This window comes from Podarcis muralis, chromosome 1 (genome assembly GCF_964188315.1).
Source record: "Podarcis muralis chromosome 1, rPodMur119.hap1.1, whole genome shotgun sequence".
NCBI lineage: Eukaryota > Metazoa > Chordata > Lepidosauria > Squamata > Lacertidae > Podarcis > Podarcis muralis.
The window spans coordinates 60,967,066-60,993,965 of record NC_135655.1 but is presented as its reverse complement, the minus strand read 5'-3'; the positions used below and the strand labels follow the sequence as shown (position 1 = coordinate 60,993,965).

Below are 26,900 nucleotides of genomic sequence, written 5' to 3'. Positions count from 1 at the left end.
TGGATGGCACATCATTTCTTCATATTCAATTCTTGATACATCTGCCCTTTCTGTTCCTCCCATCCTCTGTTTCCCATTGTCTCCCCGGCTTTTAGTCCAGTAACATTTCTGGGCTTATCCACAGTTGTGTTTCCCCCGGGAAAACGCATTATTTAGTGCTGATTCAGAGCAAATGGCAATCAGGTTTCCTGCAGATTGCCATTTGTTCTAATTTATCATTACAGAGTGGGTTTTCCAGGAGAAAGCAGCAGGGCAATGGCAAAATTGCTCAGACTCACACCTAGATAGCAAGGGGCAAGCAGAAAACTTCCTGACCCCATGCTTTCTAAGAAGGGGAGAAGCAGAAACGTGGACAAGGCCTAAGTGTCTTTGTAAAGTGTCATGTGCACTGCTGGTGTTGTATGCATAATAAACACCATCAATAACACTAATACCTGTTGCATTTTGGTTATATTTTCTTTCATCTTTTACCTACCTAATGGAGCCCTTCAGAATTGTTATACTGCCTGGTTATTTGTGCAGTAAATGTAATTTTTTATTTATTGGATTTCAATGCTGTCAGTCTTCATGACATTATAACAACACTTCTGGAGAAACAGAAAGGCAAGCAAGCCCCTGTTAATATAGTAAATCCCCAAAGAAATGTCCTTGCTCTGTTTCCTTAGCAACTGCACTGCCTTTCCTTGCTAAAGTATGGCGTGTGAGTTAGCATCTAGATAACTCCTTTAGCTTTACAGACGGAGAAGAATCCTAAACATGCTCAGACATTTAAATCAGAGACGGCTAACCTCCACTGTGGGTCCTAATCTAGCCCCCAAGCCCATTTTTCTGCATCCCTGAAGACACCACCAATTTTGGGGACAATGGTGAAAGAAAGAAAATAAATGAGACACAGTACTGGGGTGCCCTGATGAGGATGCAAATAGATTTCTCCCTGGTCAGCAAAGTAATCATTTGATGAGCAGAGAGACACGACAGCCTTCAGCTAGTTTAAACAGATCAGCTGAGGAAGACACACTGTACCTTTGTGAGCATCTGCTTGCATGTGTCGCCTGTGCATGACAAGGTGTGGGTAGTCACATGTGCTCCCCAGAGGGTTGACCAAGGGTGAATGTGGTCTTCAGGCCAAGTGAGGTTAGCCATTCCTGATTTTTAAAAATGTCATGTGCATGAGAAGCTATAAGCAATTAATGTTTGGGGGCCACAAAAAGGCTCCTGGCAAATTGTTGCCAATTTTGCTTCATACAAAGGGAAGCAGCATGGCAATCACAAAAAGAGTAATCAGAAACAAAGGTTAGATTAATCTGCAGCCTCTGTAAGCCAGAAACTGGGGATCTAACAGACCTACGGCCCACAAATGATTTTCTAAATATTTCAAATGGAGGAAACCTCCAACTTTGGGCCAGATTCCAAAATTTGCAAGCCGCCGAAAGCAATTGAAAGAGAAATTTCCTGTCTTCTCCTCCCCACTTCAGCCTCATGAATCTCCACAAAAACACCTCTCCTGAAAGTGAGAATCCTCTGGAGCAAGGAGAGATGCATGGTAGAGATCAGTGGACCACCAGCCGACAACCTCATCACACTCCATTCCAGAAGCTCCTCTAATTCTCAAGAGTGGCTTTCCAGGGGAACAGGGAGGATGCGGTGGCAAAGTTCTCTCTCCTCATGGTTCTTATGATCCAACTCATTCTGTTGTATAGAAGGAGTGTAGATCAGGGAGAGAGTAATGCTCTGCATGCAGAATGTCCCCGGTTCAATTCCTGGCACCTCCAAGTAGAACTGGGAGAGATCGCTGCCTTAAGAACTGGAAAGCTGCTGCTAGCTGGTATAAACAATACTGAACTAGATGATCTAATGGTTCGACTTAGTATACAGCAGTTGCTTAAGTTGCTATCCGTTCCATCCAATGAAATAACTACACAGAAAAACAATTTAAGAACTGCTGGCCTAACTCAGCCATTGGAGTCCAATCCTGTTCTAACTCATATGGGAGTGACTCATGTTGACTTCAAGTGAGTAAACCAGCACTGGAGGAACTGTTCCTTTGTTAAGAAGTGTAGCATAAAGTTCCCCAAACCACTTGACTATTCAAGATCCAGTGTAGATACAACCGCTTTTTGAACAAGGCATACGGGTATAGGTGACATGTCATCTATCAAAGGCTTAAGTTCCACTCTCATTACTCATCTGCACTATCTTGTAAAACATGTTTCAGCTTATCTGAAATGACAACTCAAATAATACACTGTTAAATTATTTTTACAAATCCAATTTCATGCAACCATGCTAAAATCAGTGGCTTATTTTTGCATGCAACCCAGATGGAAACAGAGGCAGGGCCTGATTTATACAGGTTGCACCCAGAAAACCAGTCTTCAGTGTCCAAAGTCAACCCTGAAACATGCTCAGCAATAACACAATCACTTCCCCCTCCCTCAGTCTGGATTTTCTCATACCCTCTCCTTTTCAGAGTATACCTAGTATGTGACAATCCAGATTAAGGGAGGGGAACATATGGGAAGGTAATGGTTGGAGGAGAGTGTCATATGGACAATAGATAATTAATAGAGGTACAGGAAACTGGCCATGTATGAGCCCTTGCATTTAGGGACAGCATTTCTAAATCATGGAGTACAGCTTCTCAAAAAATACTATATTTCTTTTTTTTGAAAGGTTATCAAGTGGTCAGAGAAAGTGTTTAGCGAGCTGAAAACTTGCCTCTTCAACAGCATAGACTCAGTCTAAATTTTACTTTAATCACATGGCCACCAATCACATCTGGGTTGTTGCTGCTTTTCAGTATCAAGAGTAGACCCATTTTCATTGGGACTGTCGCATGCAAGGAGGGAAGGTTTAGCCAGAAGCATCTCAATGGGGGACAGGAAGCCACTACACTAGCTTTCTGGCAGATAGGTTGCTATTACATATCAGAAAGGGGAGGAGGAATCAACAGGGAGGTGAGCATGTTGCCAATGCACTGGCAGGAGCCCAAGACTGGTGTCACCAATGCATTTGCATCAATGCTGAACTCCCCACTTCCTCACCCCACCATGTTTTCTTCCAGAAAGCAACAGTGGCCAAGCTGCTTCTCAGGTAGACATTATTCTTCATTATTCACATCCCAGGTGTTATCCAGGTGAGGCCTTTGGCACTCACAGAACCAGGTTCCATGCAATGTTCAATGTATTTTCCAGTAGATTCACTTGGCAGGAGAAAATACCATTCTGCAGTTTGAGTATGGGGTCAATCTGATTATCCATAGCTGAAGTGGTACCCATGAAAATGAGATTTGGATCTCCTGCAACAAATCAGTAATGACTGCATTCTTATAGGCAATAAAACAATTGTTGGGGAGGGGTTGGACAATGATGATAGAAGCAGACAGATCAGCAGCATTAAAAAAAAAACCCCAACCACTTTAACTATGTAATTTACAGGAACTATCTATCCCAGCCAGATGTTCATATGTATGGAGGCATGTTAAATCTGCCCCTGCACAACTCTATCCGGTAATGATGACAAGTATATGGCAAGATAATGCTCATTCCTCATAATGCTCATTCCTAGTAAAGTGCTTACCAGACGTCACTCTGCAAGTTGGATAGTAAATCTTTCTTACCCTGATGAAAAGGATCTTTTCTCCAACTCTGTATCTTCCTTGTGAAAGACGCTCCACACAAAATTTACTAGGGCATTTACAAGGAGGATCTTCAGAAATATGTTTGACCTTTGGGAAAAAAGAGGGGGGAAGTTATAATTTTAAATTGTTTAGTGCACTACAGTACCATTAGGACAGATTATATTCAACTGTATCTTTCCCACCAGCTCCTAAACCAAGCACCTGCTCTTTCTTATTTTGTTGTTCTACCCATCACATCACTATTGTGCAGTGTTCAGACTGTGCCAGAAATTTAGGTCCCTTTCATTGGAGGCTGGTCCATTAAATCAACTGGGACACCGCTGCACCAGGCTCAGAATGTCCTCAGCCGGCTCCCACCTGCATCCCTCCTTATTTACAAACCAGTCTAGGGGTGGCACTGTCTGTCAACCTCCTTAGTCTCAGTGTTGCTCTTGTGGAACTCAGAGTGGAAGCAGAAGGACGGGGACAAAACCAAAATTAGTTCCACCTTTTCTTGGCTCTCCTTGCCTTCCTCCAGTGGCAGACATTGGGGGCTCAAATTTCAGCGGCACGCTGAGCAACACCCAAAATCCAGCACCTTCCTCCAACCTCTTGTGTTCCAGTCTAAACTATAGTTGCAGCACCCCTTGCAGCACCCCTGAGGCTCCATGACTAGTGCGACTGAAACCAGTCGCTCTCTCCTAAGTCCTTCTCTGCTTCCTCCTTACCGGTTTCAGTGTGCACCAGACTCCACTGGTACTCGTAATTAAATCCACCTCCCTCACTCTCTCACTCACTCACTCACTCCATACATACAAAAAACTTACACAAACACCCATCATTTCCAATATCAGAGGACTGCTGCAAAAGGGGGCAAGGCCTCTCGTGGTGCTGCCTATCGCCCAACCACAGCTTCACCTCCACTCTGAGGTAACTCAGCAAGCAGCAGTCAGAGACTGCAGGCCTCATTCCTCTGTAGAGTAACCTCATTGAAGTTCCAGCCTACAGTCTGGGAAACCCTGAACTTTGACTTGTATAACCTTGTTGCTACTAATACACGCAAACTGCTAGGTTCTTCTCCCAAAGGGTGCTGTGGGTGGGTGTGCCACTGTACCCTGAGGTATTAACGCTGATAATGAACACAGTCTCTGAGCTTTACTCATTTTATGCTCCTCAGTTGTTCAGAAAGAAACAATCTGAATGTGATACTGTCATGGGGAAAGTGCTTCCTGAGTTTAAATTGAGTTGCTGTCCTTACATGATAGCATGTCAGGGAATGATGGAAGTGATGAGCCTGATGATGGTGTGGTGATGTGTGAGAGGGAAAGCTGCTAACTGCATTCTCCCTTTACTGCTTAAGTTATCCTTTTATGTTGCATTCTTCCTATGATGGGTCCTATGTTGGTGTAGCAATGTAGCACATGTAGATGGCAACATAATGCACATAGAAAGCCAGATCTGGAGAATATAGCATGGGAAAATGTTTTTCATGTGACCAGCTTCATGTTTAAAATAATTTAATGAAAGTATTGGTGTAACCTAAATCAAAGCTGCTTTGATATAACCCCAGATTTGAATAAAGTGCTTGCTAAATATAAACCTAATATATATGTAAATCAGAAGTGAGAATGAAAGCTGCTAATTGCATTCTCCATTTACTGCTTAAATGATTCCTCTGCATTGCATTTTACCTGTGAATGCTGGTCTGATGAACTACCCATACCAATCCATTTTGGGAACCACTACTATAAGAGATATGGTTAAGGTGCATTAACATTTAGTGTATCTTGAACTTGTTGGTGAAATGCAAGGAGCACAGGCATCACTGCCAAAGAGCAGATCTGGTTGAGTGAACTCTAATTTGACATTCAGGTATTACTGCTATTTTATACCTAACCTTAACACTGACAAGTGCACACATAAAATAATTTCCACACAATGTAGTTCTCTAGGAGGAAAGTTGACCTAATGTGTTGGTGTCAAATGAAGCAAAATGCAAGGCACACTTTCTAAAGATTTCATCCACCCCAGAGACCTTTGGAGATCTAGTTCAGAAGCCGACAGTCTGTGAAGCGAGACTGAGAGCATAGGAAAGATGTTGTTAGAATAACTACTGGTGAAAGATTGACTTTTACATTTTCTTAGAAAGGGTTATTTATAACATCAGAGAGGGCTATAAGAAAAGCCTTTCTGGTCAGACGGAAGGACTACTTAGTTCAGCATCTTGCCTCAGACAATTGTCAACCATATGTCTCTGTGAAGTTTACAAGCAAATAAACAACATTAGGATGTTATCTTGTATATTTCAATAGCTTGCCAATAGATTATAGAAATTCTGTGTGTTTGGGAAGTGTGTTTATCCTTCCTGTAATATCAAAATACTGTGCGTGTATGAAGTGTGCTTGACATTGCTACTGCCAATTATTATTATTTATTCAACATATTTTAACTTACCCACCATCAATATCAGGGTGGGATACAATCATGAAAATTTAAAAGGAAAGCACATAAACGCACAACCCAAAAATTACAACCAATTCGGTAGCAGCAAAACAGTAAAAAATAAAATAAACCTGTCTGGTAATTAGATCACCATAAATGTCTGCTTGGATAAGTACGTCTTCCACTAGCATCAGAGTTGGGGCCAGTCATATCTCAAGAGGTAGAGCAGCAAAACCCATGTCAAATCTTACTGGACTGGCCCATTTACTGCATGTCTTTTGCTTAGTCCTGTTTGCCATTCCCTTCAGGGATTTTCAGACTGAATTTTAATAAGTTTCATTACCTAGTTGAAGTCTGGTTACTCAGCTGTAGTGCATGATGTCACTTTAAACACCGACGGCTTTCACTGACTTGGGGCTCTTCAAGTGTGAAGGTATTTGTCTTGTTACCAAAATGGGAGTTTATGTTTTAAAAGAAGACTTAGTAGCTCTTTCTTTCTGTTAGATTGAACCAGATATGGGAGGCAGATGGGCTGTTCTAGGGTATTGAGAGTTCAGAACATTGGGAGTACAGTAGGGTGGCCAGTTGTGCATTGCCAAAAATGAGGACACCAGTTTGCATAAGGCATTTTTATTTATAGACACAAATTCAGAAATATTTACTATACCTTTCTAAAAACCTGAAATAGACTACATCTCTTAGTAGGGAAGGCATCAGCGACAGGTGTGCCTGCTCAGTCTGCTGACCGGGTTGGTGGGCAACTTCAAATCTCCTGCTCTCCCTTTTTTTGGTTTCTTGCCTTTAAATAAGATTTGGACTGGATGGCCATTAAATAGAAGACACCTTCAATTATAGGATTGTCCTCTGGCAACCTTTCATAATAGAGGAATATCCTCCGTAAAGTGGGGCCCATGACCACTCTGGATGCCATGCAGACAGTGCTATGTTGACTCCTTCTAATGGTCTGAACAAAGAACTTTCAACACTTGTAAATTTGAGCCTGGTTCTCCCCTCCCATTACATCCAAGCAATGAAGAAAATTGTTCCAGACCTAGTACCTAAAATGGACACCTGTGCACATTCAGCGTACAAAGTCTTAAGACAGCAGGCACTGAAATGGGGGCATGTATTCTTCAGTCTTCAGCTGATCAACCTGATGAATTTCTTGATAATACTAAACTAGACATAGAAATCCAACATCTTTTCAATGGGAAATGGCATGGGTTCTCAATGATTGCATGAGCCCCTCCTTTTGTTCAAATAGCTTCCATTGCCAACCAGAGCCTCCAATCATTCCTATTCCCACGTCCCCCTGATTTCACTACCCTCAAAAGGATGGAAAACACACGAACTGAGTCTCTGCACGATCAGTTTTCCAACAAAGATCTGCTACATGCTGGAGGGTCTTTGAAGCAGAAAGGGGAGGCTCCCCCCCCCCCCCCCCACTATTGTAGCAGCAGCAGCATCAAAACAATTCTTGAGGATTTTTCCCGCTTGCATTTTGCTATTTAGCCTTAGAAGGGCAACAGAAAGCACAAACCAAACAAGTCATGAAGCCTTTCACTTTGCTCTTGTTATTTCCCCAAACCCACAGCAATATTACTGTGAGGAAATCTAGAAAGAAGATGCGTTTTGGGGGCTGGGATTCAGTCTTGCTGTAACTTTGTGCATATGAAGGCTGCTGTAAAATTTTCAACTACGTTAATTTACACCCGAGACGTCTTTGTTAGAATTGATAAAATAGTTTTATGTGTTTGCATTTTGCTGATATTCTGTAAATTAAAGGAGGTCACTTAAATCAGACTTCATAAGCTCTTTTTTCTCCTTTTTTCTCCACCCACAGGAATTGCAGTCACCTCTTCTATGCTTTGTCTCAGTCCTTCTCTGGCAGCCACAGTGAAAGACTTTGAGAAGTTAAAGAACCAGGAAGGGGAGGGGGGGATGCTAAACCTAACCAAGTTTGCATTTCAGCAAATTACATTTCACAAGCACTGTTAAATACACCAAATTCCATCTGTTCATTGTAGCTCAGGAGTGGCACAGGGGCTTTCAAGGAGCGCTTTGTAACTCCCAGGTGGCACATCCACCATGTGATATAGGAGTTGCCATAGCAACAAGTGCTTTTTTTAGAATACATTTTTTACTTCCCTGTTTAACCCTTGGTTGTTCAGAACATGGCTTATTCAGGACCAGTGTGATTTTTCCATGAGGAGTGAAAAGTGAATGTTACTGCATAGGTTAAATGCATCAATGAACTGCATTCAGCAAGTCTCAGGTTCAATCATCCTCAGCATCTCCAGTTAAAAGCATTTGAGGCAGCAGGGTTGGAAAGATCTTTGCTTAGGACTTTGAAGCCGCAGCCAGTCACATTCATAATACGGATCTGATCTGATCATGTAACACCCCTTCTTAAACCCCCTGCTGGCTTCCTCTCTGTTCCCCAGTCCAGGCTCCTTCTCTTTACCTTTAAAGTTGCTCTGCGACCTTGCCTCCTCCTCATCTCCCTGCTCTTATACCACAATATAATACCTGTGACCTTTGGTCTTCCACTTGCTCCACCTTCAATCGTTCACACACTGGTATGTGATTGCACTGCCTTACAGCAGTGTGTGTATGTGTTTTAAGCTTATATCAGTCTGAATAGTCAGTCTGAGGGATTATCAGAGACCCAATTATTGGGTTCCTGGATCTTTGGGGGGTTTGTAGGTATGAGAGCTTGCCAAACAGTCCCTTTCTCTAGGCAATGGTTGCGGTTAACTAGTTAAGCACCATGATTAGCATAACCAAAGAAATTGCTCTGTGCCGTGGAAAAAATGGATGGGCCTTCGCTCCCACACCTAGCTGCTAGGTAAAAAGGTAAAGGTACCCCTGCCCGTACAGGCCAGTCTTGACAGACTCTAGGGTTGTGTGCCCATCTCACTCTATAGGCCGGGGGCCAGCGCTGTCCGGAGACACTTCCGGGTCACGTGGCCAGCGTGACCTTGCTGCTCTGGCGAGCCAGAGCCGCACACGGAAACACCGTTTACCTTCCCGCTAGTAAGCGGTCCCTATTTATCTACTTGCACCTGGGGGTGCTTTCGAACTGCTAGGTTGGCAGGCGCTGGGACCGAGCAACAGGAGTGCACCCCGCGCGGGGATTCGAACCGCCGACCTTTCGATCGGCAAGCCCTAGGCGCTGAGGCTTTTACCCACAGCGCCACCCGCGTCCCTTAGCTGCTAGGTAGAGAGGAACAACTGCAAGAGTGGATGGCTGATCTAGGGAGAAAGCAGGTTGGAAGCTAGACACAGAGGCATATTTGCTCTGTGCTACACACAAAACTGTGACTGGTGGAGAAGCAAGATCTTTTGGGGTATTAATGCTATGATCCCTCCATCTTATGCTCAGGTTGTATAAATATATCCTAAAGACACCACAGTCTCTGATGACCTTCATTCCAAGGAAACTAAACCTGGGTAAGTGCCTGGAACCCATAAAAAGGCTTTTAGTCATGCTTTCTGTCCCTCATCCCATATTATTTCTCTGCTGAACTGGTTCTTCATTTTCACTTGCTTTATTTTTCTTTCCTCACCATTTTCTCCAAATACCACTGCTTACCTATATCCTTGCACAAAATAAACTGCAAACCATATATATATATATATATATATATATATATATATGAATTTGAATTTCCTTAGTGAAGAATGTAAGTGAGGAATAGAAATTACTATACTGGCTGGGGCTTACTTCAAAGAGTCCTAGTTCAAAATGCATAGTGCCATTTAGATGGGGAGTTGGCACCATAACCTTTCCAGACTAGCTCTCAGTAAACCACTCCCAACAAGTGCTATCAACTAACTTCTTGAAGAGCAGATGTAATAATAATAATAATAATAATAATAATAATAATAATAATAATAATTTATTTATACCCTGCCCATCTGGCTATGTTTCCCCAGCCACTCTGGGCGGCTCCCAACAGAATATTAAAAACACGATAAAATGTCAAACATTAAAAACTTCCCTAAGCAGGGCTGCCTTCAGATGTCTTTTAAAAGTAAGATAGTTGCTTATTTCCTTGACATCTGATGGGAGGGCGTTCCACAGGGCAGGCGCCACTACTGAGAAGGCCCTCTGTCTAGTTCCCTGTAACCTCATTTCTCGCAGATGTTACTTCAAACTGAGGATAGTTAATGGTTACCCTTCTATATCCAGTGCATCAATATACCTTACCAAGAGTGGGAAAGGGAGACTCCCCGCCAATCACCTGTCGAGAAATATGTGTTGCGTGAGGCCTGCTAATGCACACTTACCGCATCATCCAGAAGTTTCCCTGTGCTCTTTTTGCCAGGCGACTTTGAGGGGGAGGGGGAGGGGGACGGAAGAGGGGTCGAAAGTGTTTCTTCTTGCTCAATCTCTTTCTCCAGTTTTATTAATCCAGGAGGCTCCACGCCAAACCTTTGAATGCAGAAGGTTACCAGTGCTTACAAAACCAGTTCCAACAGGTTAAAAATAATAGTTACATTACCTTAAACCTAAAATCATTATAATAGTATTTGATTTCACACTTTACCCTAGCTCCAGTATTAGAGCTGAGCAACACTCTTGGAGCACACTCTTTGCTCTAATATGCTCAGACCCTCCAAGTGTCCTTATTTTCCAGGGACATCCCTGATTTAGAGAAGCCATCCCGGTTTCTGATTTGATCCCAGAATGTCCCGCTTTTCCATAGGATATCCCTATTTTCACTGGAGAAATTTTGGAGGGTATGAAGTTATCCAACCCTGAGCCGTCTGAAGGCAATCCTGTATAAGGAAGTTTTAAAAAAAATCTTTAATGTTTTATTATATTATACATGTTGGAAGCTGGGGCAAGCCAATAACATGTGTGGGGTATATATAGTAAAATTATCATTTATGGAATGGGACGTCCCTATTTTCATCAGAGAAATGTTGGAGGGTATGGGAGCTCAAGGTGACATACATGGTCCTCCCTGCTCTCAATATTATCAGCACAACACCCTGAGGTAAATTAGGCTAAGACACAGTGCCTACACCTAGGTCACCCATTCAGCTTCATGGCTGAGAGGAGATTTGAGGCCTGGTCACCCAGGCCATAGTCCAACCTCTATACCACACTGGCTAGTCTTTCTGGCTAGCTTTTTTTTTTAACAGCTTTTGATTATATTACATTTGTATAAAGCTAGCCAGCTACAAAAACACAGAAGGGGGTTCTCTTGTCACTGCAGACAGTCTCCTATTTTATGGAAAACCAGTGAAAACTGACAGCAGCAGAAAAAAGATATTCTGGAGGCAAAGAAAGGAAAGAACAGATTCTTTGCAGGAGGCTCCTCATCTCACGTCCATGAGTAGTTAAGGGGAAATGCAGAAAATTCAACGAACATCTGTAGCTCCATTTGTAGAAGCTGCCTTGTACTTGTCCTTCTAGCCCAGCACTGCCTACTGCAGTGATGGCCAAACTTGGCCCTCCAGCTGTTTTGGGACTACAACTCTCATCATCCCTAGCTAACAGGACCAGTGGTCAGGGATGATGCGAACTGTAGTCCCAAAACAGCTGGAGGGCCAAGTTTGGCCATCACCGGCCTACTGTGACTGGCAGAGTCTTGGTTGTCCACAGTCTCAGGCAGAGGTCTTTCCCTGCTGCTTAATACTCAATGGATATGCTACAAATTGAGTTCTGGATCTTCTGCATTCAAATCATGTTTACTCTTTCTGAGCTACAATTCTTCCTCTGATTGAGTTCCCACAATCATAAATGAAAGGGGGAAAGGGGGCACAAGAAGGGAATGTCCTTTTTTGATCAACCTTACAGTATAGCAACAGGAGAATGGCTATAGCTTGGTTTTGCATGTGGAAGGTTCAATCCTCAGGTAGGACTGGAAAAAGACCCCTACTAATTCCTAGAGAGCCACTCAGTCAGTGAAGACAATACTGAGCTAGATGGAACAATGGTTTGATTCAGTATAAGGCAGCTTCCTATGTTTCAATATGATGGAGATATTTCTTTTTTTAAAATAGCATTTTATAACCTTAGCTACGACCTGTGATACTAAACTGTGAAATAGTGATGTGATTAGGCCTGGATCCTCTAGTCCAAAACTAGCACTCTATCTCTTACATTTTAAAATTCTACCCCTACTGCCCAGTTTTTTAATAAACTACTCAAACAATGAAAATAGATACGTTTTGCTGGGACATGAGAAACCTCCCATGGTATAAAAACAAAAGACTCAATGCACAGAGAGGATTGCTACCACTATGGTTCAAATTTTATGAACATGTTTTTTGACCCTTGGTAAAAAAATTGAGAAACCGACAAGTGAAATCATACTGGGTTGTAGTAGCTGCTAGCTGGTCCCTTCTGTTTAATGAAATATCAGCCTAGGCTGGAGCAAACACCTATATATATAATCCATTGACTTCCTGTCTGTCTGCAGACGCTGACAGGCTGTAAATCACTCAGTTCCCACTGGGCCCTGGCTCTACACCTGCATGCAACCTTACTCATCAGATGTAGCTCTTGTACTCTTTTAAGGAATGCAGATCCTTTTTTCCCTGCATCTTTACACAATCTGACCTACCACATTTTTCATACTTCAGAGTAGATGGATTTAAATGTTTTTCCCGCTGTCCAGCCACAATCCTTCCTTCTCAGTTCAAAGAAACAAAACACAAACTTTTCCAGCTCCTTTCACGTGGTAGAACTAAATCCACACATGACTGTATATGGGTGAAGCACTAAAATGAAATGTAATTTAGAAGTCGAACTGACAGCACAAAATCCATCTACTCATCTCACACAATTAGCTCAGTCAGTTCTTCATTGCTTTCAATGGCTGATATCACAATGCCATTTCATAAACCACCTTGTATGCATGAGGGAATTTGGGGGAAAGAGGGTGTGTGCCAGTGTTTCACTTCATGCCATGCTTTCAAGACTCTCAGAAGCAGCATGATTCTCAGAGAATGAAATGAGGGACATGTTTTTCCTGTCCCCTGAGTTCTCTTATATGTGCCAGATGACTTAGTAGAGTGGTAAGGACATTGGCTAGTCACAAACAATGACTTGATCCATTATTTCAGATGACCCAAATATATCATCACCACCATCATCATCAACAACAACAACATCATCATCTTGTTACTATTTACATATCAACAGCAGCCCAATCATCCCAATGGAATGAGAACTTGACTAACTCAGTTATATATCAAAAACAGCATCAGTTATTGCTGTAAATGTTTCAACTTGCAAAATAAAAATAATCTGGTTTAGAAAGACCTGCTCTAATTTTAATTTGTTTTCATACTGGTTTCCTTGCCTTGGTTTAAAGATGGCAGACAACCATATTAAAGGAGGCTTGTTTTTGTTTGAACAACTGTCCACAATAAGCTCCTGTGCAGCCTCAGGTGGACATCTGTCTTGATCCTGGCCAATATAAATTTGCTGAAGCCATCATTTTCTCAATAGCTGTTGTTGTCAAAAACGCAAATATTGCTCAGTTCTTCAAATACTTTTGCCTACCTTGCAGCAATCCTTCCAAGTTCGAGCAAACAAAGGCACACTTCTCTGGGCTGCTTGTGGAGGACTGAAAAAAATAAGAAGAGACAGAAAGTACTTACACAAGAGATATTTTATGTATCTGAGTGATGTACCAGTTTGTTTGCTGGTCCTGAACCTCAAGGCTTCAGCCCTGAACTATTGACACAGAAACACAATCAAATAAAGAATGGCAATGTTGCTGCCATCCTAGAAGTACTTCTACTCTCGTACAGAGGTGAGAGTGGGTCTTTTAAGATGACACTTGATGAGATGCATGGATGTTTCACCTAGAGAGTCCTCTTTCTTGCCTCCATCCCTAGAGTTGTATCTAAGGCTCCATGTGCATAATTTTCCTTTTCTCTTCATGTGCCCCACTTCTTCTCCAGAAGAGTGTGAGTGCTAGTTGGGGACAGGAGAGGAAAAGGAAGTTCAGTTGCACACACAGAAATCTGCTGTACCAAGGGAGCTTGGGATATGGCCCCTATGGTTTATTCTTATGCAAATTTATGCAGATAATTAACAGTGCAATCCTAGACATTTCTACTCAAAACTGAATTCCACTGAGATTAATTAGGATTATTCCTAGATAAGTGGGTGTAGGATTACAGTCTAATGGCTTAAGTAATAAAATCATATTATCAAGATTTTTTAAAATAAAAAATGGTGACTCCTTAAAGATGTTTTTAGATGAAAGAAAGGCTGTTATAAGCTATATTTTCAGAATGAGTTAATATAATAAGAGATTTTGAGGCAGGGTAGGATTAACAGAATTGACATCCTATTCATTCATTCATTCATTTATATTGCATCAAAGATAATAATGACAAAAAATATTCTGAACAGGCAATGCTTCTTTCCACATGCAACCTAAACTTGTTGTTGAACATCAATAGATATCTGGGGCACTCAGCAGAATTGTTTTTTCCTGAATCCAAATAATATTTATTTGATGATATATACATTTTTGGGTACTGAGTGTTAAACTGAATGAGACAGTAGAATTTTGGTCTGTAGCTAAAAGCATGGGGGCAATGACTTTATTTAATATTCACTCAAATAAAACTAAGGCTTGCATCTGCATGAAACAAACAATCCTAGCACATCCACAAGAAATGCTTACAGGAGGAATGGTAAACCTGTGTCCCTCCAGATGTTGTTGAACTCAACTTTCATCAGTCCCAGACAGCATGACCAATAGTCAGGAATGATGGAAGTCCAACAACATCTGGATGGCCACAGATTTCCCATACTTAGAGTATCCTTATCTCAGATTTATGGTTGACCAAATACAGGCCATTTTTAAAACATATTGGGGGCATTCAACTAGAAAGGCAGCATATTGTAGATAGGATGTATTGAATGAATAATGATTTTGTCAGTTTAGTTTATTTATATGTAAAATAAACCCACTGAAATGAATGTGTCTATTGTGAGTAGGACTGGCATTGGATACAACTCTTTCAAGGGAAAGAGTCATTATTAACTTCTTCATCAGTGGAGCTAACTGACAATATTTGAAAAGCAATACTTTAACAATCATCAGACAACAATATATCAAAAATATTTCATATCTGCACTACATAGTCTGACCAAAATGCTCTAGCAAGAGGGAACACACACACACACAACTATAGTCCCTTCACACATTATTAGTGTGTAATGCAATGGTTCTCAAAGGGTGTGGTGCACCATATCAAACAACCGTGTTTCTCTTTACAGCTGTTACTTCTGTGGTGTGACACAGGACCATGTTGAAATCAAGTGGCTCCCTTCCCACAATGGTCAGGTACAAATGGGACAATTTCTTCTAAAAAATTAGATATGCTTACTTGTGTGGTTAAATCTATTAAATTAAGAGTTCATCCATAGGTATGGTCCTCCATGGTTTGAACTCCACAAGATTTGATATGCTGATACAATCACACCACAAGAAACCACAAAGTTTTGAAACATGTGAGCTATCCAGACGTGTCCTATTAATTTATGTTAATAATGCAGCATTTCAAGACATGACATAGTATGGAATGATGAGACAACTGAACAGGCGAGAGACAGTTTCTGCCAGAGCTTTGCTTCTCTGATGAAAAGGAATGTGCTGCTGTGCAGCTGGTTCACATATTCCAGACACATTTCATGCATTTCATGACGAACAATGTGAGAGAGTGAAATCATTGTTAGAGCATGACAGACAGTGCAGGCACTAGCCAACTATTAAAAAATACCAAGTATCTGGTGAAGTGATAAGAGTATGCCGATACGTTAAAAGCAAAATTGCTAGCATTCCTGAGGTCAGTACCGACATGGGTATGCATGTGAAACTTGGAGGGAGGAGTTCTATATGATACAATAAGTGCTGAATTCCCTTCTGGAAACAGAATTGCTGTTAACCCACGCATTTGCCAAAATCATCATGGGTCTATAGCAATGCTATTAGTTCCATACTAATGCCAACTCTAATGTAATGAGGGAGTTGCATGGGACACAACTGAAAGCACTGCATCTTCTTAAGAGTGCATCATATTTTAGATGGCGACCCAACCCTTGGCATGCACACTGGTGCAGCTGGTGTACACTTACAGCCTACAATAATTTCTCCCCAAGAATCAGTAGCAATATTAGTATACTGTCTGCATTAACCATTTCATATGAGTTATTTAGTTGCTGCCTACACTAGTGGGGTTCTTTTGAAATCCATGGGACTGAGCCATTTGAATTAGTCCAAATAAACATAGAATTTGTAGTAAAATCAACCTGATTCATGGTATATTTATAATAATATTACTCCACAGAATTTACTTACCCCCACCCATGAGCATGGTTTTGTTTTTAATCTGACTTTTATCAAGCTTTTGGGATAATTTATTGAATGCTCTCGAATTGTTACTGTTTTCATGTAAGACACTTAGAGGGGTTTTTTTGGGGGGGGGGTATATTAAGCAGGATAATTCTTTTTACAAATAAACAAAAGGAAACAAACATGTTCAGAAAGGTGTGTGTGAACTTGGATGTTCAACATGCAGCAATGGTGCCAGCTGGAATTTGCCGCTGTCTCGGAGAGCAGTAAAAGTAAAGGGACCCCTGACCATTAGGTCCAGTCGTGGACGACTCTGGGGTTGCGGCACTCATCTCGCTCTATAGGCCGAGGGAGCCAGCGCACAGCTTCCAGGTCATGACTAAGCCGCTTCTGGCGAACCAGAGCAGCACACGGAAATGCCATTTAACCTTCCCGCTATGTTGCTGCCTCCTCTCCAGGTGAGTGGACTAGTGGTTAAAAACATGCCAAAACACAGAGGGCTGCATAGGTACTATAGTGTGCAACAGTAGCATGTTATTGTTTGCCTAGTTGTAAAGAAGGCTGGCCACTACAGATATAGAATACATAATGCTTTTAATAATCCAAGGGATCTATAAATCAGGGCTTGGGAGCTCTGGCCCTGCAGATGTTTCTGGACTGCAAGTGGCATTATCCTTGTCCATTGCTTGTGCTAGCTGGGACTGTTGGAAAGTGCAGTCCAACAACATCTGGAAGACCATAGAACTCCCATCTCTGCTATAAATTAATCAATATCCTTTATCCTAATACACTGTAATCAGATACCACTAACGTAGTACTGTATGCATTACAAGTCATTGGACTGCTTGCACACATTGCAAATTCCAACTGTGACATTTTTATCCATAAAAGTTTTAACTTTCACGGAGAGGCAGGTTCTGTGGAATACATTTCAAGCAAACCCCTGGAGCAATGATTGTCATAAACATGGCCTCTTCTAAATATAGTCCTAATCTTTGTTATATAGTGGTGTTGGTAAAGAAGATTACCTACTACTACTGCTACAACTCCTCCTTGTTGCACTTTCACCTAGTGCCACTATGTTACACAGAAAATAAAGTTTCCTTTCCTGTCTGTATTTCTTCAGGAATCCATATTATCTGGACGTGTCAACAGGAGGAAGGGTCAGAATGCACTTGAGGGAAACTGTGTGGCAATAAAGGAAAAGGAAAGGTTTGGCTAAGGTTGTTCAGAATGGATTGGTCAGATAATGTGAGTCAGAGAAAAACTTGCAGAGCTGTTTGTGAAGGAGGAATGGGAGGCGAAGATGTTGGGAGGGGCTGTGTTTCTAAGTCTAAGATACAACCCAGAAGATAGAAAATAAAGAAGGCAGCAAACAGAGGATACGGTACTTTGTGTAGTTTTTCTACTCCCAAATCATATTTCTGAAGTTGATATTTCCCCAATCTTTATCAATACTTAGTTGATCCTGGCTCATCCTACACACATTGTTAATGTTAATGGAGTTGCTACAGCTCTCTTTTTCTAAAATTTCATGCATTGAGCCCTTTCTTCCACCTACTACACCCCCAACTTCAGCAAAATTGTGTGGCAATCTTCTACCGCCAATGATATGACAACCTAACACTTCTTTCACTGTGCACTATTCCAGGTCCTCACCTTTAACACTCCTCATTTTTATATTGCTTCTTGCTTACTGTGATTCATTCTCCATTATTTCACTACTAAACAGAAATCTAAATTACCAGCTTCTATGTGGATTTGAGAGAGATCATCTAGTGAGAATTACTAAACACAGATATCTGACTCCCACAGATTGTCTAGTTTTCTCTGAAAGTAGGAGTAAGCATAGTAAGAATCATAGAACTTTTTTAAAAAGATTGATTTTCATAACTACACAACCTTTGTCAAAAATAATACTATTTATGCAATAACAGAATGATACAAAAATACTTTTAAAATTTTCAAAGTGACAAATCACATACAAAAATGTGGATATTTTAAACAAACTGTGTGTGGGGAAACAGACAGAGAGGAAAAAACTTTTCCTGATGCAACGGGCAGTGGGATGTATTCAGTCAAATAGTCTGAAAAAATTCACATCCATTTTTCACTTTATTCGAACTGAATCACAACAGCAGTGGAACTTATGCCACACATTCATGCTCAGTTCAATGAGACTTGCCCATGTATATGGGTATAGACTGCAGCCTCAGTCAGAAATGACTTCAGCTGGATTGGGGCCTTTGTCTCTTAGGACATGAAAGAATAATGTAAATATAGTCATCCAGTATCTTTAATTTTAAAAGCAATATAAATCAAGAAATTGAATATGCAGAAAATTCCAGGGTATCCAAACAAAGGATGAATATAATATACTGCTGCAAACATGTGATTCACAAGTCAAAGAAAACCTATAAACCACACATAGTGGCCTCCCAGGTTCTTGGTACCGTGGAAAATCAGGCCCACAGTGGGTCACCATATGTTGCTGGCGGGTTTTATGGGTCAAAAATGTATACCAAACTGAATACTATTTTATTTCCTCCCACATTTTATTGCTAAAACGAAAGACCTCTTAGTGGCTTGCTTTAAAGATTAAAGCTGATTAAGTTTTTAAGAACATGTGTTGCATCAAAATAAGTCAGTCACACACCTATGTATGTCATATAAATGCATAAGTGTATGTACGCTAGTGTCACAAGCACTGAGGATGGAAAAAATATATATGTCAAAACACTCCAAAAACAAACCACACATATTAGCATGCTAGCATAACTGAAGGCAAACCCTTTTCTTGCCGCGTAGAGTCTTTGAAGAAAGAGGTGAAGTACGTTCATGGGTTCCAGATCCTATAACCATTCAATAATATAGGACAGTCATATTCATCGAAAATGAATTGCTCAGAAGATCTCAATAATACAGCGAGGAAGCCAAACACCCATTTGTCCTCTGTCAAAACACTCCTATTGTGGTTAGGAGTTTTGGCTGCATGAAGTAGTCCATGGAGAACTATAATAAGAATGCAGACTACTGTTAGAATTTTGCATTGTTCACATAGGCACTCTGGATCAGATGTCTGACTCACATTTGAGGAAGTGGTCTTCAGAAACTACTGAGATGTCCATGTTAAAGATTGGATTAGCATCCCTTTAAGGAAAAAATGGGAAGATGCTCAGGAAAAGCCCCATAATGGACTTCAGAATTGTTCCGAAGACCCAATCACTGATCTGTCTGCCACTTAGGTTATACTAGGGGCTTTTGGTGTGTCAAACTTCTTATCATCTTGGGTGTGGTGTGAGGCAATGGGCAAGCCAGAAGACCAGGGTCACCAAGAGAAAAGGAGGCAAGGTATGGAGCATGCAATGGGATGCATTGCTTTCTAACCAAAGCAAGATTGTGACAGGTCTGTCAATAAGTCTCTGTTGCCCTTCATGTCTGGTTTGCCTCCCATGACGGAGCAGGATGCACTTTGCTGATAATGGACTTTACACATTTCCCCCCTTCTAGCTCCGGGCATTTTCCTCTGCTCCCCCCTGAAATAATCCACTTGGGGATCCTAGGAATGGGCCAACTGGAGGTCCAGAGGCCTTTGTAGTGGAAACATTTTCCTCTATAATCCATATTAAGACAATTAAAGGTGGGGCTGCCCTTAAATGCTGAAGAGCTCCAGAGGATTTCCCCCCCTCCCCCTTAAGCAGAACTGTGCCCATTTTTTTAAAGTTAAATTAAGCTTTTAACTTTTTTTTTAAAGTCCTCTGCTTTAACACCAACAAAGAAGCACTGAGGGCTCTTCAGTGCTCCACAATCAGCATGTTTCACTCCTTGCAAAGTTCAAGGACCTAGAGGAGAAAAACAGACACACAGAAAAACAGGAGAAAGCAGAGAGTACATATAAACAGACAGACAGAAAGGTACAAGGCTTTGTGGGGAACCAATTGATCCAACTTGGAGTGTTTTGTTTACATTGCAATTCAGCTCCAGAAAGGGTAAAATCACCTCAGTCCTCCTTGTTATTCAGACTGTGCCCAAAGCAGTTGCACACCTCTAATATTTACAATTTTTCATACTTAGCCCAGCTATATCCCACTAGTATATACTGTATCATACCGTGTGTGGAATAGAAAATATCAGAAAGCTTCTGTACCTGATTTTCCCCTGCATTTTTTTCCTTTTCTTGGTTTCACTGGACAACCACCCCCCTCCCCACAACACTGTATTCACAACCACATATATAAACCTTGGCTTATTTTCAATAAGTACACATCTGTATTGGGCAAACATCAACAGAAAACTTCTACTGGTGGGGTAGGCCTCTTTGTGAAGTGGAAGAGCCCCACCCAATATAAGTAAACTAAGTTTGCAAATGCCATGAACCAATAAACCAGCCTTTCTCAACCTGTGGGTCCCCAGATGTTGTTGAACTACAACTCCCATCACCCCTAGCTAGCAAGACCAGAGCTCAGGGATGATGGGAGTTGTAGTCCAACACCATCTGAGGACCCACAGGTTGAGAACCGCTGCAAGGACATAGAACTTCAGTTCTGTCCCGCATCACAGAAGAGCAATAACACATTTTGCCTATTTCTTTCACAGAAAAAAAAGAAACATAATAGAGGATCCAAAAAAATTGTGTGACTAGTTCTTTGTGCCCAAGGGGGCTTGGTACTTGTGTTTCTGAAAGAGAAGCTGCCCAGATACCATGGCAAGCCTTTTAAAGGGGAAAAAAACCTGAAAGGGGTTTCAAAAGCATGGGAGGGGGTTGCTGTCAAAGGAAGCAAATCAGAAGTCCCACAGGGCATGCCATAATGTTTTAAAATAACGTGAACTGGAGTTTTTTTTTTCAACATAATGAAAATCAAATGCTGCGAGGCCTGTTTCCAGACAGAGAGGCCTGTAAGCAGCACATTTACAATGCCCACAAGAAAACTGACCCGGTTCACAGAGCTTGTTTGTGTTACCACTCTTCCCAAGGTACCTCTTGAACTCGCTTCAAACTTGACTTGCTTTATACACTCAAGGTGCAACTCAAATTAAAAAGCACCCTGGATAAAAAGGAATCCTGATTCATCTCTGACTCATTACACAACAGGCAGCGTTCCTAGTGTGACCCGACAATAACCCCATGTACTGAGCAAAGGAGTGAATCGAAAATACCTTCTTCCAGTGAAAATAAACACAAATGAACAACCTCCAAAGAAAGAACTTCTGAAAGCAAATTGACTATGTCTCTCACAATGTAAACAACCCCAGAACTACTCTAGAGGTACATTCTTCTGATTGCATCTTCTGGAAGAGATTATTTTCTAAGGGCATATAACTCTGTCTAATTGGGAAGTACATTGGGCTGGTTTGAACAGCATGGTCAACCAAACTATGGTTTACCAAAAACCCGACAAACCTCCTGGAAAGGCGTTAACAACTACCATACTTTGCTTCTTCCTGGGCCTTTTGGCTGCCACACCTAAAACTCATGGTTTGTGAGAGACTTCAATAATGAGCCCTGGTTTGAACGATATGCTAAGGCAAATCTTGACTTGGCTCAGTGTGGCATGGCAGTAAAAAGGAACGGGGAAGGGCAAAGTGCCTGCTAGTCACCATCAGTAAACCATAGCTTGGCTTACTGTGTTGTCACTGTGAAATAGTGGGTCACATTTCCTAAGTGCAGTAGGGTTGATCTGAACCAGCCATATTAACATAGATAAGCATCAGGCCATTAAACATGTTTCTTTCTGAGCATGTGGCACACATATGTACGGATCACTTTTACTGCTACCAAACCGTACTGCACAATTTTTAACCTACAGTATTATGATAAATTAACATTAAGTGGTATTCATCTAAGCATTACTCAGAGTAGACCCCTTTAAAATAATAGGCCCAACTTAGCCATGGTCATATATTTAAGTGGGCCTATGCTGAGTAAAAGGGACGCGGGTGGCGCTGTGGGTTAAACCACAGAGCCTAGGACTTGCCGATCAGAAGGTCGGGGGTTCGAATCCCCACAATGGGGTGAACTCCCGTTGCTCGGTCCTTGCTCCTGCCAACCTAGCAATTCAAAAGCACGTCAAAGTGTAAGTAGATAAATAGGTACTGCTCCGGCGGGAAGGTAAACGGTGTTTCCATGTGCTGCTCTGGTTCACCAGAAGCGGCTTAGTCATGCTGGCCACATGACCCAGAAGTTGTACGCCGGCTCCCTTGGCCAATAAAGCGAGATGAGCACCACAACCCCAGAGTCAGCCACGACTGGACCTAATGGTCAGGAGTCCCTTTACCTTTACCTTTTATGCTGAGTAAAACCTAGTTGAATACCACCCAACTCAGCAGAAAACCATCAAGCAGTAGTGATTGTGTGCTCCACCAGTGGCGCAAGTTGTGCCTTTGTGCCGCTGCCATGACACTGAAGTCCTGTTAGGTTTGCCAAATCCCCTGTTGCTAACATAAAGTCACATAGGCCTATCAATCTGTGATAAGACAGAATACCAGACTGGGTGCATCCACAGGTAGTCGTCGCCCCACTGATGCCAAATCAGGGACAGTTTGTACCGGATTGTGGGTGGAACTGCTATTGCAGTGACAACTGGCCTGTCCCACAACTGTCACGTTGCTAACTGGTCTGCATCTACCTCATAGGTTGAATTCTCAACCCCAGCTTTGTGTGTTCAGGGCCTTCTCAACGTCTTCACCAAGATTATGGAACTCTTTGGCCTGCAAAGTGCAGTTGCCTTCCTTCCTCACAATTTTTGTTATTGTTCTTTTAAACTGCTGGTCCTGCCCCTCTCATGGTGGAACCGCTTTATGTATTTATGAAATTCTAATGTTAAATGTCGTGAAGACACCTCTTTGCGATGCCTTTACAATAAAAAAAAAAATAGAAAAATAAACCAGAAGGTGAAAGTCTTTTACAGAAAATTCAAAACAGGAGGGGAAATAGAATATTAGTGTTTAGTTGTTTCCAAAGCAGCAGGAACTGGGTATTGTTTTTATTTATATATATATGTGTGTGTGTGTGTGTGTGTGAAAGAAAGAAAAAACAAAATATAGGGGAAAGCAAACATCAAAAATCAGGTGCACCAAGGTGCTCAACAAACACTCAGCCAAAGAAGGAAGAGAGAACAAACATTTGCTATGCCCTTCACAATTTACACTGATTTTTCATACCTATTTGTCTTACTAATCATGAAAAAGCTGAGTTGCCCTGGCAACCGCCACATTGCCAGAACTATAAAGTCACAAAGATACAAAAGTCTTTCATAAGGCCTTGCAAATACCAGTATTTCAAGTATGTCATGTGTGGACATATTTCACAGCACTATTGAAAAGAGTCTTTCACATTTTATTTTATCCTTCACTGTCTTTTATTTGCTGCATGTGTGGGAAGTACATCGCCTAGCAGAGGCAAATAGAAAGGTTTCTAATTACAATTATTGCCATTTTTCTTCATTTAAATTGCACTAGCACCAAAAGGGATAACAAGTTCTCCCTTTAACAAGTATTCAGTGAAAAGCATGGGGAAATGGAAGGAAACTGATTATTCTTCCATTTCTAAAGGTATTCAATCAAAATATAATTTATTTAATTTCAGGAAATGAATTCCAGTTAGTTTCCCATCACACCCTTGCCCTGACTTGCTAGGCAAGTAAAGGGTTTCATAATGTTGCGTGTTGAAACACGTTCTACCTCATTTTTTGCTGTGTGAAAGACCCAGCAAGATTATGAGGGATTGACTATAGGTTCCATGCTGCCATTTGGCTTATTCACACTTCCTCTTGTCCTGCCACTTTCCCCCTGGGAAAAAACACTCTTTAGTGCTCAATCGGAGCAAATGGCAATTGATAAATAAAATCATATGTTGACAGGGTTTTTTAAAAAAATATTTTACACAAAGCAAGAGGTGCCTTGCTGGCAGCTTGCAGACTGGAAAATAATCCAGTACATAGCCATAAGAAGGTAACTTATCCATGAGGTTCAGTCCTGAGGATCATGTTTTCTAGCTAGCTGTTATTCTATGGGATTACACTCTATGGTCCTGAAGCTTGGTTGGGGAACAGGGGCCAGAGGTTCAGGTAGGCCAGTTTTGTAACTGAGGTGGATTTCCAGAGTTGTGTGGTAGTGGGAAAGCCCTGACGATGCACATTGCCTGCAACATCACCATAAGTGAGAAGATGTGTGTGGCACAAGTGCTCTAAACATGTAGCTGTGCAACACCAGTGCAAGTAGTCGGCTGAGGAAAAACTGTCCCCTCATTCACACACACACACCCAGCCCCCAAAGCAGTAATATTTCTTTTTCTCAAAAAACTTGTGCGAGTCGTTACTTGTGGAAGTAGCTGTGCTAACTTCATCGTAATGACTTTGACCAGAGCAGAGCAAGAGGCCGTCCAACTGGAAGACTTCTCGACACATATTTCACAAAGGACGGTCACTGGGAACAGTGGCTTGAAGAGAAAAAGAGTTTGGATTTGATATCCCGCTTTATCACTACCCTAAGGAGTCTCAAAGCGGCTAACATTCTCCTTTCCTTTCCTCCCCCACAACAAACACTCTGTGAGGTGAGTGGGGCTGAGAGACTTCAGAGAAGTGTGACTAGCCCAAGGTCACCCAGCAGCTGCATGTGGAGGAGCGGGGACACGAACCCGGTTCACCAGATTACGAGTCTACCGCTCTTAACCACTAACCATACTGGCTTGGATCTGCCATTCATATTGAAAAAGTTATCATCACATTAACATTGTTTTGCTGGAGTGGTCTAGTCATAATGCCTCATGCCAACACCAAAAAATAAAAATAAAAAATGAGCATTTTTAGCTGTTAATTAGCTGTACATATTTGACTGATTTTGATTTTTGTTTTGTTTTTTATTATTTTGTTTATTAAAGATTTTAGACATTTATAGTCACCAAACACATATTAAACCATCACCATGATACATTAAACAAAGAAAAACACAAAAGAATAACAAAAAAAAATTAACACATAATACAAAAAACATACAACAACAAAATCAAGTAGTTTATAACCATATTTTCTTTGCTCTTGGACTTCCTCACATCTCTCGTTCCTGCGTTCCCAATTTATAGAGTTTTAAACAGCAATTTATCACCTTGTTTCAAATCTTATTTTGTGATTTTCCAATACTATGTCTCTAACTTTAAATATTTTTATCGTGAGCTTAAATACTTAATTTAGACATGATATTAATCCGAGATTTATCTTTTTCTCAAATTTCACTTATTCTCATATTCCCTTCAGCTAATTTGCTGATGCCCTGTTGTTTTCAGTCCTGCATCCTTCTTAACACTCATACAGTTTGCAATGTTTTTGTAAATAGTCCTTAAATTTCTTCCAATCCTCTTCCGCTGCTTCTTCTCCCAGGTCACGGATTCTGCCGGTCATTTCTGCCAGTTCCATATAGTCTATCAGTTGCGTCTGCCATTCTTCCAGCGTGGGCAAATCTTGAGTTTTCCAATGCTTAGCGATAAGTATCCTTGCTGCTGTTGTTGCATACATAAAGAATGTTCGGTCCTTCTTTAACACCCTCTGGTCAACAATGCCCAAAAGGAAGGCCTCTGGTTTCTTAGGGACGGTATACTTAAATACCTTTTTCAACTCATTATATATCATTTCCCAGAAAGCCTTGACCCTAGGGCAAGTCCACCAGAGGTGAAAGAACGTTCCTTCAGTTTCTTTACATTTCCAACATTTATTGTCAGGCAAATGATATATTTTCGCAAGCTTGACTGGGGTCATGTACCACCTATATATCATTTTCATAATATTTTCTTTTAAGGCATTACATGCCGTGAACTTCACACCGGTGGTCCATAACCTTTCCCAGTCAGCAAACATGATATTGTACCCAATGTCCTGTGCCCATTTTATCATAGCTGTGACTGATTTTGATTTTTGAGTGGAGGACATGTTTACTTGGGCGGTATATAAATGCCTGGAATAGATGTAATAAAATACATTAATAATTATCACGTAATGATGATGATAAGTAATATTAGAAGCCAAGGACAGAATGAGGATAGCACGATCTTCTCACATATTAAAAATGCAAGGAAAAGAATGTCGAAAAGGAAGGCAAGCAGATCAGTTGCAATCCAGATAAGAGCTGCACACACTGAAAAACCTTTTGAGCAGTGGAAAACAGAAGCCTCTTGATGATAGCACAGTGAGTTCATTTAGTGCTCCAGCAGACTTGTCTTCCATCACAACAGCTTTTCACTTTTTATTTGATTCCAGGTCCAACCAAACAATTGATTCTCTTCATCTTCGGCTGAAAGGCAATCTTGAGGCAAAAGGTTGTCCTAAATTTTGTATCAAAAGAGATTTGTCATAAGCATGAAAGGAGGAAAAATTATATTATTAAGATTATGACTTTGCTGAAATTGTTGCTTCTCGAAGGCAGAGGTGGTCAAGATAAAAATAAACTGTCCATCTCATACTCTGCTTCGGTTCTCTGGATGACTCAGCCAGAAAAAAGGTCAGCGTGTAATC

The 26,900-nt window shown here is 41.2% G+C and overlaps 1 protein-coding gene across 3 annotated transcripts in view; it reads right to left on the bottom strand.

The window, feature by feature from the left end:
* Positions 1-26,900, bottom strand: part of GAS2 (growth arrest specific 2) — a 117,668-nt gene that overhangs the window by 33,100 nt on the left and 57,668 nt on the right. For all 3 annotated transcript variants that reach the window (XM_028729199.2, XM_028729195.2, XM_028729215.2), the window contains 3 exons: positions 13,587-13,650; positions 10,355-10,499; positions 3,620-3,727 (listed from right to left, as the gene is read on the bottom strand). In XM_028729199.2, the coding sequence (XP_028585032.1) occupies positions 3,620-3,727; positions 10,355-10,499; positions 13,587-13,650 (317 nt within the window). The remainder of the gene's footprint in view (positions 1-3,619; positions 3,728-10,354; positions 10,500-13,586; positions 13,651-26,900) is intronic.